This window comes from Aulostomus chinensis, chromosome 12, assembly GCF_037954235.1.
Source record: "Aulostomus chinensis isolate RoL2024-O1b breed Wild chromosome 12, RoL_Achi_v1.0, whole genome shotgun sequence".
Taxonomy (NCBI): Eukaryota; Metazoa; Chordata; class Actinopteri; order Syngnathiformes; family Aulostomidae; genus Aulostomus; species Aulostomus chinensis.
In genome coordinates, this window is record NC_141331.1 from 13,027,977 (window position 1) to 13,040,575 (window position 12,599).

The window sequence follows — 12,599 nt, forward strand, 5'->3', positions numbered from 1 at the left end:
ACTTTATATGACTGTCTAATCAGGTGTTGATTTTTCTTATATACTTTTTTTTCTCCAGGTACATTCTGCCCTTATGTTGTAATATGTCTCAGGACCATGTTTTTGCACTCCAAATAAACTTGAATTGAAACCCCCACCCCCAAGAAAAGAATGAAGAATTATGCTTGCAGCTATTATTCTGTGGAGAAGAATACTCTCCATCCATAACAACAAAAAATAACGAGCAATTTTACTCAGAATGAGTGTCCAAAGAGACCGATTTATTCTCTTTTAATCATTCCCAAAAAAGAACCTGCATATTTCACTATACAAATTAATGTCACATGTCCTCACAGCACCTCCATCCCAGCCTTCACAGAGCGAGACCACCCGCGGCGCTTTACTCCTCTATAGAAACAGACAAAGAGGAACGTATAGAGCTTCCACTTCAACTGACTTCTGAAACCTCCGTAACAAAAGGAGAGACCGTGGAGGTCATTTCAAAGGCTCTGTCTTGAAAGCGCTATTCACTACGCAAACACAGTAAAGAGCTTAAACAACAAAACACTGGAAGCATTTTAACTATTTTAAAAATATATCCGTTTTTTTTTTAATGACTGAAAAGTAATGAATTAGTCTGTGTTTGCCTGATGAGTGCCATCCAAGGTAAAAGAACATCCCAATGCCAGAATGTTTTGGAATGGAAACACACACGTTTTTATCCCTAAGGAGAAAAATCTATTGGATCTTATCAGCGGGCAGCTGTGAGAGGCAGAGATAAGGGAGAGGATAAGGGAGGAGAAATTGGCTGCCAATCTTAGGCAGCACACTATGCAAGCTGCATGGGCCATTGAGCAATGGGGGGGGGGGGGGGTTATATTCCTCTCAATATGCTTTGAATAGATTTGCTGGGACTACATGCACTTAGGCATGTGATTGTGTGAGTGTTCGTGTGTATCACACTATGAAAATGTGTCTGATCCTTTGTGTATGTGTATGTGTATGTGTGTGTGTGTGGGGGGGGGGGGGGCTGGTCCCTCTGAGTTTTGCTTCAGTCCTCTGATGTTCCTGATTTACATCCAGTTAACATCAACATCAGTGTTGAATATCTCCAATACTCCTTATCAAAGACTTTTCCTTTTCTTTATCGTCAATGTAGGGATGAATGATTAGAAAAAAAATGTGTGCTGGTAATTATTCTGACTGCTTTTGCAATTGCGATACATATAAGAAGCAATTATCATTCTTGTATCATTTGTATTCAAATTAATGTAAAACCAGACTGAAATGATAATGGAGTGACTCCTACAGAGGGATTTGTACCAAACGAAGATGTTTTATTAAGTCTATAGAATATGATGAGCCTGCAGCCCATACTTGACACACATTGGCCACATGTATTTAGCATATATTACTTCATTTATATCATCCTCTATCAAGCCTTTACACAGTAAGAGACTGAGCCACTTTGATTTAGGGATCGACTACTGCTACCTGAATTTTTATTATCTGGCTTGTTTGCACTTGGTTTGACTGTTTGATTTATTTTAATTCATTGTATTTTATCGTGGCTCAATTTTACCTGGTTTTATTATTTAAATTATTGGCTCACACTCAGTGTTAATATATGTAGTTTCATGTAAGTCTCTGTCTTTAAGTGGTTTGCTTTATTTTACAGCAGCTTGGAATTTGATGTAAATTTCCCTATGGGACAATAAAGTGTGTGTGTGTGTGTGTGTGTGTGTGTGTGTGTGTGTGTGTGTGTGTGTGTGTGTGTGTGTGTGTGTGTGTATGGTCTAGGTGTGAAATCCCATCCTTCCTTTGATGCTTCTCCATCCATTTACAGGGTCCATTTACAGTCTGTGTACCAGTGAGTGAAAGCTCATTATCAGACCTGAAGCAGGGCCTTCTGGTTCCAGACTGCTGAACCAGAATGAGCTCCTCACAGCAGCCAACTTGTCTGCCCCAATAAATCACTCTACACATCACATGCACCCACCCATCCACACACACTCACACACACATACATATCTCCATTAGACTATTCCTGATGCACACACATCTCCATTAAACCCTGACACTAGCCAGGTGATTACAGAGGATGCCAAACAAATAGACAAGGATCCTTTTGTCTTTGATCAGCACGCACCAGCCGAGAACGCCCAGAGAAAGTATCTCAACAAATAAAGAAATGTATCCTCCTACATATATTTATGCTACGCACCAATCAACTAACCAACACACACCCGTGAAAACGTCCCAAAGGGTGTGGGGGATGCTTGAACTGTAACTGTCGGATTATAACTCTCGACCAACACAGGAAGCTCTGCATAAAAACAAAGAGACTTTACAAAGACCAAGAAACAGCAACAGTACAAGAACAGGAACAAACAAAACAAGGGTTCCACTAGTATAATATACAGGGAAATACACAATCCAAAGACATACTACAAGGAGGAAAAACAGAAACCCTATTCATCTGGCGTCTTCTGTCTTCTCTTGCAGTACTTGTTAGTGAGTGAAAGTAATGAATGAACACATCATTACAATTACACAACAAACTGAATTTAGGGTTTGCAGTGCTTCTTATTTCTCACAGAATAAAGCATTTCAAATAGCATGTCCTCTGTTACTGGATAATGATTCAGTCATAAAAGCCTGTCAGCAGTGTTTTATTTCACCTGCTTATTGTGTTGATGTCAGAGCAGCGCTGCACAAAATGTCCTTTATTCCTCACATTAGGTGTCATCAGAGAGAGTGGTGTCTCCTAAATGTCCTCATGTAAAATTCACAGTCTTAGGTTGTTCATCTTAATTGGAAGTATAAAAACACAGAGCAACACTCAGTGTGTATAGTGAGATTACAGGCGGTTACATTATATTAACCCACGTGACCCATGGGAATTGTCCAAGTTCCTTGAAGGACACACATTGAGTGCAGTGCAAAATAAAAAAGGGAGGCTATCAAGCTGTCCTGGTGTCTTAGATGCCAGGCTGATCATAAATTCACAAGTTCACCGCATCAGTGTGTTTTTGACAGCTACTGTCCCTGACTGGCAGCCCCCTCCCCCAGATCCACACACAGGGATTATCCTACAGGCCTAAAGACTGTTTTCTCATATTATAATTATTATAACAACAGTACGATTCCAATTCAATCAAATAGCTTTCAGGCTCAATTAATATAGGCTGCAGTATTGTACAGAATTGAGCATTCATGGTATTTGTGTTGGACAATATTTCAGATTAAGGTTAAAACTGAAAAATGGGTAGAACTGAGAGGAAAACGCTCGACTAAAAATGTGTCTGCTCCTCCATCACTATGGAAAACACAGTGGATTTATCAATACACAACACAGGAAAGATGCTGATGGATCAGAACTATTTGGAATTTATCATGTCTGCCCACAAGGGAGGGGAAACTCTGGGAACTTCTGTAAAAGATCTTCTATAAGGGGTAACAAAAGAGTTGAACACATCATCTTTTATTTATGAAAGGATTAGAACTTGGTCACATTAAAATGTTCCCTGAAGACCATTGAAGAGAATCAAATTAAATACTGCAAAATGTTCTGCAAATTCCCCTGACGGAATAAAGGATGTCAAGTTACCACGGTTCTATACCATGTAGGGGGGGGGGGGGGGGGGGGCATGTCAGAAATGCTGGAAATGAGTGCTGAATTAAATGTGCATTCTAAGATAACTAAGACAATTCGCCTGATTGCCAACAGGTGCAAATACGGAGACGGCACCAGTATTTCAAGGAGGCTTGTGCAGGTTCCAGTGGTGGCTGTCCCAGTGCTGAGCAGCTGAGGACTGGAGAGGGAGGAGAACACACTGAAGGGGAGGTAAGCACACGTTGCAAAAAAGGAAAAAAGCACAAGGAAGACAAATGTTGATTTAATTTTCTTTAGGCTACAATGACTGTGAATGTACTGTTTTGTGTGGTTATCAGCGTAACGGGTTAATTTGAAAAAAAAAAAAACACATAACAGCCATTCTTAAAATGATGAAAATAATTAAAATTACATGACTCAGACATAAGGAAATGCTGAGTTGCCAGATACTGCATGACTCCATCTTGTGATTGATTTCATTCTTTGTGTGCACCCAGAATCAATCAGTTTGTTTGTCAGTGGTTTGTAACATATACAAACTTTTAGTAGTTTGAGTTAGTTTTGTTCCTATTTACACTTTCCCCAAACGTTTAACTTGAAATAACACAATAGGCAGTTTCTAAAGGTGACCTGGAGGAAACATCCTTCCTGAAAGTTCCTTGAAAATCCACTACATGATAACAAAAATGACATCCAATGACATCTAGGAAAGTTAAAAAAAAAATGGCAGAGACAATCTCAGAGCAAACTCGGGAACTTAAAAATTTTGTTTTATGGCCAAATGATGAATGCAATTGCAGTACACGCTAACAAACACTTTCCCAAAATAAGCTGTGTGACAAAACATGTGAAGTTATTTGTTTTCCATATTTTACAATGATATGAGGTCTCAAAGGAACAATACTGCACTCATTCAGCTATGAAGAAAGAAAGAAAATCAGAATCAAAATGCATGGGAGCCCAGGTGTATTCATATTCAATGAATGTGGAATGAACCACTACTACTTCAGTAAACTGAATACTGCAGTATTCTTCCTAGCACCTGGCTGAAACAGACCATAAACCTCATCTGGAGGATCCATTTGCTGAGCTTCTTTGATCTAAACTGCAGTGAAGAGTTCTGCTGCATCACTTACTGACCCATTACTAACAACCAAGTACAGTCAAATACGTGGAGCCACATGTGCATCGACATCATCACACAGTCACATGATAGACAAGAGGCGGACAACCGACCAATAGAAGCACAAAACCGTTGATGTGTATGTAACATGTCATTATATCATTATACGCACCATTACAAGTTTTTTCATTGTTTGTAGCACAGACCCAGTCATGGCACTCGCATCGAGGCCCATAGAATCTCCCAGGTTCTGGAGCGTGGCAGACGCAGACGCCGCAGTCACACTTGCCCCTCCCACTACAGGTCTTGCCATCAGGTGTCCGGCATCGGCGCAAGGAAGACTCCGAGGACAGTTTGCATGCGCCACCCACCTGGCTGAGAAAACGGGGGGGAGAGAGAGAGAGAGTCAGTTGTATAAAGAATCCTGGAAGATACCAAAAACTTCAAAGCTCATTCATTTCTTTGCTGTGAACATTTCTAGTAATAGTACTACACTGAAAGACTTAAGGGTATATTTTAATTTCAACTTTTCTTCTATTTGCAGGGTCGGCACATCCTGAAGGAAAAAATTCAAAACAGGAAAATAAGACTAGTCAGGGTGTTCAGACTGCTCATACCTCTGGCAATGCAATGTGACATTATCAGACCCAGCTCCTCCACCCCCCCAAATTCATCAAAATACATCCTCTAATTTTTTGGTACCACTTTACGATAAGTCTCCCCTTATCAAGGATTAATAAATGCTTGTGTGTTGTTCATTGCTTTGTAAACACTTCATAAACCATTAATTAACAGTTACGGATTACTTATAACCTAATTTCCCATATATCAATGCGAGGTCACTATTTGGCAAGACAAAGTTATTCTATATTTCTGAATTTTTATCCATCTAGGTGAGCTCTGATAGCCTATTTAACCTAGATGAGTAAGAACAAGGTTATGTCATTTCTAACTGTTAATTAATGGATATGAAGTGTTTATAATGCAAGTAACAACACATTTACATCTATTTATCTAACCTTGATAAGAAAAGGAGTATTTCAGAGTGGTACCAATTTTATTTTTTCTTAATATCCAGCAAACTAATTAACAAACACACTCTGGCGATCACATCTTCAGTAGTCACAGCGATCACTCTTTTTTAACACAAACAAAAAACAAAACAAAACTTGGAATCGCAAATATCTCATGTGATGCATTGGCGTGAGAGATCAAACACATCAAATAGCAGACAAGCAAAGTTCATTGAGGACCCTCCAGCAGCAGATGCTGAGCTGTGCTTTTGCTCCATCAGTTTGTTTCATTTGGAAGCTGTCAGACATTCTTTTCTGCCCTCTCTTTATCTGGGGCAGCTGGCCAGTCTGAGAACAGTAGACACATTTAAAACAATCAACAGATTTAGAGTCACTCCTATTAAATTACAGAGACTTCTGTCTTCCATGTAGGAGGCAATACAAGTTCCATTTCACACAGGCGTCACTTGCTGATTACCTCCAGGCTTCTCTACGGAGCAGCACACACTGGATATTACTCTACTTGCTACTCAGGATGAGTCTAATTTCTCTCCTAGTCCACTGCCACTACAAGACCTTGTCCCTGCCTTTCTCAATTTCAGGCTGACCCTCCAGAGTCAGCCAGTTCCCATCAGGATTGCTACATCTGCTGAAGGGGATTTTGGTTGTTTGGTGTGAAGGATACTTCCCCTGAATCAGCCTCAGAAACACTGGGACTTTGTCAGAGTGAGGCCAAAAAAAAGACAGTGATGCTGAGAATCTTCCCATCTCAGGCTTTGCTCTTTCTCACTTATTTCAGCCAACATATGTGCTTGATAACACTCCCTCACAAGTCTGGGATCTGTTATGCTTTTGGAATACAGACCGCTTCAGAAAACAAATATCTTTTTAAACATTTTTTGTGGCCATTTCAACTGAAATTTAATCCGTTGTGCAGAAATGCCTCAAGTGACATCTGATCATGCATCTCCTTTTGTAAAGTTGTTTAGAAAAATGGGAGCGCATTGGCTGTAAGACATCTTGATTTCGGTGTATGTTTGATTAAGAAAGTCCTCCTTTCTGTCCACCTCCTGCTAAGTTCTCCTTCATATGGCTCAAGGCTCTCTCGTGATGGATGAATGGCTGGGTGGAAATGACTAAATAGGGTGGTAAACAATATATTGACCCAAATACATCACTTGATGTTGATTCTACATGGACTTGAATGAAATCTAATAAACAAGTTGACAGCAATGAAAATACCATGTTTATGTAGATGAGAATTGCAAAACAGGTTCCATATCATTTTCAGTTCCAAATTTTCGGATCCATCTGTATCATATCAGTCATCAGTGTTGTTCAATGCAGACACGTTACAGTGAAGAATTATATATACTGTATATAAAATGTTGCTACCACTCAATGTCAAAAGACTGAGGTATTTAAAAATGGTGGGCGCCTTGTCTGGGTTCAGTCAACAATGCTGATGTAACGATGTCAATAGCGGCCACCAATCAGTAAACCACCCATATATACACATCATCGTTTAGCATCGGTTCAGCACGCTTGGAACCTCGGCTAAGGTAGTATCCACAATGGTACCAGGTATCAGGTACCAGATTTTAGTTATGGAAAAGCAAAAGAAAGTGAACCGTACTGAACTGAGCAGTCAGTGGAAAAGGGCCAATTGAGAGTAGGACAGGAAGTAGTGATAGTTCAGTCTCAAATCTAATAAAAACTTACTTTATTTTTTTTACACAATTGCTCAAGAGTAAAAAAAGGGAACTGATAAATCAATATTGGCAATAAAAGTCTATTGATTCGCATCCTGTTTGGATACTGGTATGTTTTTGTGTAATATGTTTTAGATACCATTTTATTTATTCATTTTTTTCCCCTGAGGCGCCTTAAGGTGCTGCATTTCAGTTGTGATTTGCCTGTACAATGAGAGTAATGACACTGTTACTCACTTCCATAATGCTCCCAGGCCCCCACTGTAAGATGTAGCTTAGAGCCTCAGAATGTTAAAACATAGTCCTGGGATGAATCATCCACCGTGTGTCTATCTCGTTAACATGGCAGAGTTACAACTAAAGTGCATCATTTAAAAAATGCTACAGCTAAACAAAAACTATATAATCCATTTTCTTCTGCTTGTTCCTGTCAAGGGTCGCTGGAGCCTACAGTCAATTTAGAGTATCAATCAGCCTAGTCCCCAGTTGCATGTCTTTGGATGGTGAGAAGAAGCTGGAGTACCCAGAGAGAACCCACGAACTCCACACAGAAAGATCCCATGCCCGAGCCGGGACTCGAACCCAGAACCTTCTTTCTGTGAGGTGACAGTGCTAACCACTGCACCACCGTGCAGCCTAGCTACATAATATTAACAACAATCCAATGCACGAGTCTAATCCAATAGATCCATCCATCCATCCATCCATTTTCTACCACTTAGCCTGTCAAGGGTTGCGGGGGGGCTGGGAGAGTGCAAGAGGCGGCGTCCACCCTGGATGGGTCGCCAGTCCTTTGCAGGACCAACACATAGAGACAGACAACCATTCACACTCACAGTCACACCTACGGTCAATTTAGAGTATCAATCAGCCTCGTCCCCTCTTGATGTCTTTGGACTGTGGGAGGAAGCCGGAGTACCAGAGAGAACCCACACAGGAACAGGGAGAACATGGAGACTCACACAGAAAGATCCCGTACTGGAGCCGGGGCTCAAACCCGCAATGGTGAATTTTTTAGGCCATAAAAGCATGCTGGAGTTTCACAGGAAAATGCCTTGCAGGAATCTTCCAAACAACTGAAGTGAATGGAGACCAATTTTCAACTGTTACATAGATTAAAAAAAAATAAAATCACAAAATTCCACCGAGCTGTTCGTCCAGGTTTCGACAAGCGCCTGGAAACCATTCCTTCTATTGGCATGAGGATGAGTTGATAAAGGTTGATTTTTTTTTCTATTTTGGGGTGTACTATGCCTTTAAGATTTAATATGTTGAACTGCTTGAAGACATAAGGTACTATAATAAAGGCTATGTGACCATCCATACACACAATTGTATGACTGCATGATAGAGAGAGATTACAATCTTACCAAACAGATTATACCACATGTTCAGTGTAGAAAATCTATCATTAATATTGCTTTGTGCTTTGCTTGCTGCAACTGGAATTCACGTGAAAAATCAGCACACCCATAGTGTTCTTATCTTCTTTTACAAGCCGCCTGTTTTTAACCTTTCAAAAGCCTTTAAAAAGCCTTTTTTTTTACAACTCCTGGTCTGTAACTGGATTAGCTGAATAACCTTGATTTCCTTCAAGAACATTTCACTGTACTAAATGTTTTACAGCCTTTTTTTTTAATGTTTGTGAATAGGGAAAAAGTCTTTGTGGTCCTGGGGGCTTTTTCTTCCTCAATTATAGAGCTCATTAAAAGGCAAAGTTAGCAGCCCTCCAACCTTAATCCTGACTTTCTAACAAGTTGTTGACATTGTACACATCATGTGGGTCAAGCTTTGTAAATAGATAAAAATGTCCTCGCGTTCCTTCAGAGCCCGCGAGTGGACTTCCCCTGTGTTTTTAGATTTACAGCCACTGTTTTTCTCACTGTCACATTGTTATGATTATATAACTATTTACCAACAGAGAGAATAAATGATTATGATATGCATTGGGAAAAACAGTCATCACAGGTTATCACCTGGATTCTAATGGGCATGCTGCACAATAGCTAGCATGCAGCGTAGAATATGACTTGCACAGGCATGCTGCACCTGCTTGGCATAAACAGCCTCTGCAGCTGAGTTGGAGTCATATGGAAACGTTTAAAGATCTGCTGACTGGAGCTCCACTGAGCATTAAATAGAAACGAATTTAAAGATTATTAATTGTAGCAGTTTTTTTTCTTCTTCTTTTTTTTGCGTAAATGAGGTAACCATCCATGAGGTTTTAGATTCTCCTCTCTATGTCAACATGGCTAGATATTACAGCTCACTGAATCTTTGCACTTCAGGCCAAAATGTCACTCAAATGTCTCTTCTGACAAAACTTTGGCCTCAAATGTTGCCTTAATATTGTAAAGGCAGTAAAGCTGCAAAGTGAGTCAGTTTTAAACAGTGCAAGCTGCAACTTTGACTTGTGTGACTTGGCATGCAGCATCAGGACGGTCAAGTAAAGGAGCATAACGAAAACAGCATAAAAACTTCAAGTGCAAACAACATCTTTGGGCACTCTGAAACTTTCTTACAATGCATTCTCCCAAAATGTTGTCTTTGTCAGCAAAACTCTACACCTCCCTCTTCCTTCTTGCTCTCTAGACTTACCCCAATATAGACGAGAAAAAAAAACAAGCTGTGCAGAAACTCACCTCACCGACTGTAACAAAGTGTCCTCCACAGAGAGCAGAATTAGAATCAATGGCACTAACATGGACTGTACCAAAACTTCAGTGTGCATGTTTAAATCCCACAGAAACCTGAAGTAAAGTAGCTTGAAGGAATTTCCCAGTCTTCCTCCCCTTAAACAGACAGTACAGGACGAGGGAGCGAGAGGGAACGAAAATGAGAGAAGGAGAGAAAAAGCAGCAGGCTGGCCCGAACTGGCTCAATCCCTTCAGAGGCCAACAGTACAAGTGCGTTTGATTAGTCTTGACTCTCAGACAATGTCCTGGGCAAGAGTTCGCGTGGGGAAAACTGCCAAAATGAAAAGTTCAGTCACCAGTTTGAGATGTAATTAGAAGCAGACCCTCTTTTATTTTTTTGTCTCACTTTTTCCCCTTTCTTTTTCCAGATGTTCTCTCTGTGGTGCAGAAGTTGTTTATTTCTTTTCAACCATAAACAGGAACCAAATGTCAATACCTGCCAAAAAATTGTCCTGTTCCATAGAAGACATTTGGACATGTCGAAGCAGGAAAACGCTCTGATGTAAATAATAATTAATGATTGTTGAACTCCACTTTGCTAATTTAGCATCAGCTACACTGGCTCACATTTATGCCTCAAAGTTTCCTCTGAGAGGGATGAAGAGTCTGTCAATCCTTTAAATGCAGAGAGGGAAAGAGCGAGAGAGAGCGAGAGAGAGAGAGGGGGGGGGTGCTCCTCAGCCCTCCTTAGCTGTAACACCCACACCTGTCTTACTATAGTTATGTAGCATATTATACTTGTTAATCCCTTAGCAGCTCAGGGATATATTCTACCTCCATAAGCTCCGGCTTTGCTTACAGTATGTAGGTAGTATATCATGTTTTGCAGTCTCATACTTTTTTTTTTTGGTGTGTCAAAATAAAGTAACTTTGAGTACCATGACAAGTGCTCACAATTCAAATGTATTATTATTATTATTGCTAATAATATTATTTTCATTTGAAGTGGTTGTAGTTATTGTGACTTTTGACTCTTATTTTTTCAGATTACAGTACATTTTCACTAAAGGAACCTTAAAGCCCCACGTCAGTCTTAGGCGAACCCACCTGCAAAACCTGAATCCCACTTCAAATGACCAGTTGATGATGTTACCTAAAAATGATGATTCCAGAGCACAGATGTCTCATTTTTTCTCCTCTAATGTAAAAACTAAAGTCTTGCTAAAATATATTTGTTCAAATTCTAGTCAAATGACTGAATCTGTCACTGGCATTACTCATCATCTGGCATGACGACATCAGAAACGGTATGCTTTGAATACAGGTGTGAATGCATTGAGATCCAGTCCCCACATTCCAGGGAGATCTGAACTACATGCAGCCACATTCTTTTAACAGTTTGACTGAAAATGTGACCTGGGCCACACTAAAGGACCGCCCCCACAGCCAATGTCTTCTGCACAAGAGGCAGGCTTTCACAGAGAGCAGGCAGGCAGCACCTGGAAGTGTCGTAAAGCCCTCGGAGATGTACTTTTTAACAATTTCTTCTTCTCCTTATGCATTCTGACTCACTCAACAGGTTATATTGTAAAGAAGCTTATCCAGTCTCATTTTGAAGATTTTAAAAGTGCCATAATCAACCAGATGGGCTACATAACCACCTTAGAAAGAGCCTTTTCTGTTGGCTTTTGAAAATGAAAAAAAAAGAAGCCACCTAAGTGTTTATGTACTGAGGACATGTTAAACTATGGGAAAATTAATACAACAAGTGTAATTTTAAGTTTCAACACATACTTTGCCATTTAATAACAGCCCCAAGCTTATCAGTCTGGACAAATCACTTAAAAAAATGGTTTGTAAATCAATAGTCACTAGAAATACATGCAGAAAACACATGATAGCTCCAATCCAGGCAGAGAACTGAAGATAAATTTAGATATTTTGACATATCATAGCCCAAACAGGATGTGACTGATAGCATTAACAATAGCTGTGTCCGGTAGAGTTTTTCCAGCTCTAGCTAGGGCTCAGGACTTGTGTGCATAACAAATCATTGGGATTCCTGGGACGCTTAAGCAGGCCTGAGCCATTGTAAGTGGTTTTGCACGTGCTTGTCGTCCATGTCAAAAGTATCTGTAAGTTCCTGACTGACAGCTGCTGCTTCATTCAAGACTTTCATCAATCAGTAGTTATATTTGGGCTTTGTCACTGCATGGTGAGAAAATCCTGTCCATCCACTATATATCCCTTATTTTTTCAAATTTGATTCATCAGTATACTCATTCTTGCTTGATATTTTTGTTAGTAATCTGTCAATATTTGTAAGAGAGTATATTTCTAAAGATGTATATATTAATGCTACAGTACGTCATTTATTTGATTGTGTACTGTTTTGAAAAATACTTTAAAATACACACGAGTACAGTAGAGTGGTACAAGGAAGACTAAAGCAACGTCTTTCAAGTCTGCTCAATATAATATGTCCATTAATGTGTTTGAGATATTTCATATATTCATATT

General features: G+C 39.8%; 1 protein-coding gene across 1 annotated transcript in view; it reads right to left on the reverse strand.

Annotated features, from left to right (window-relative positions):
- itgbl1 (integrin, beta-like 1) overlaps window positions 1-10,351 on the reverse strand; it is a 39,702-nt gene extending 29,351 nt beyond the window's left edge. Inside the window, exons 1-2 of the mRNA XM_086220240.1 lie at window positions 10,086-10,351; window positions 4,891-5,093 (exon numbers count right to left, since the gene is read on the reverse strand). Of these exons, the coding sequence (XP_086076366.1) occupies window positions 4,891-5,093; window positions 10,086-10,174 (292 nt within the window). The 5' untranslated portion in view covers window positions 10,175-10,351. The remainder of the gene's footprint in view (window positions 1-4,890; window positions 5,094-10,085) is intronic.
- Window positions 10,352-12,599: the final 2,248 nt, after the last annotated feature.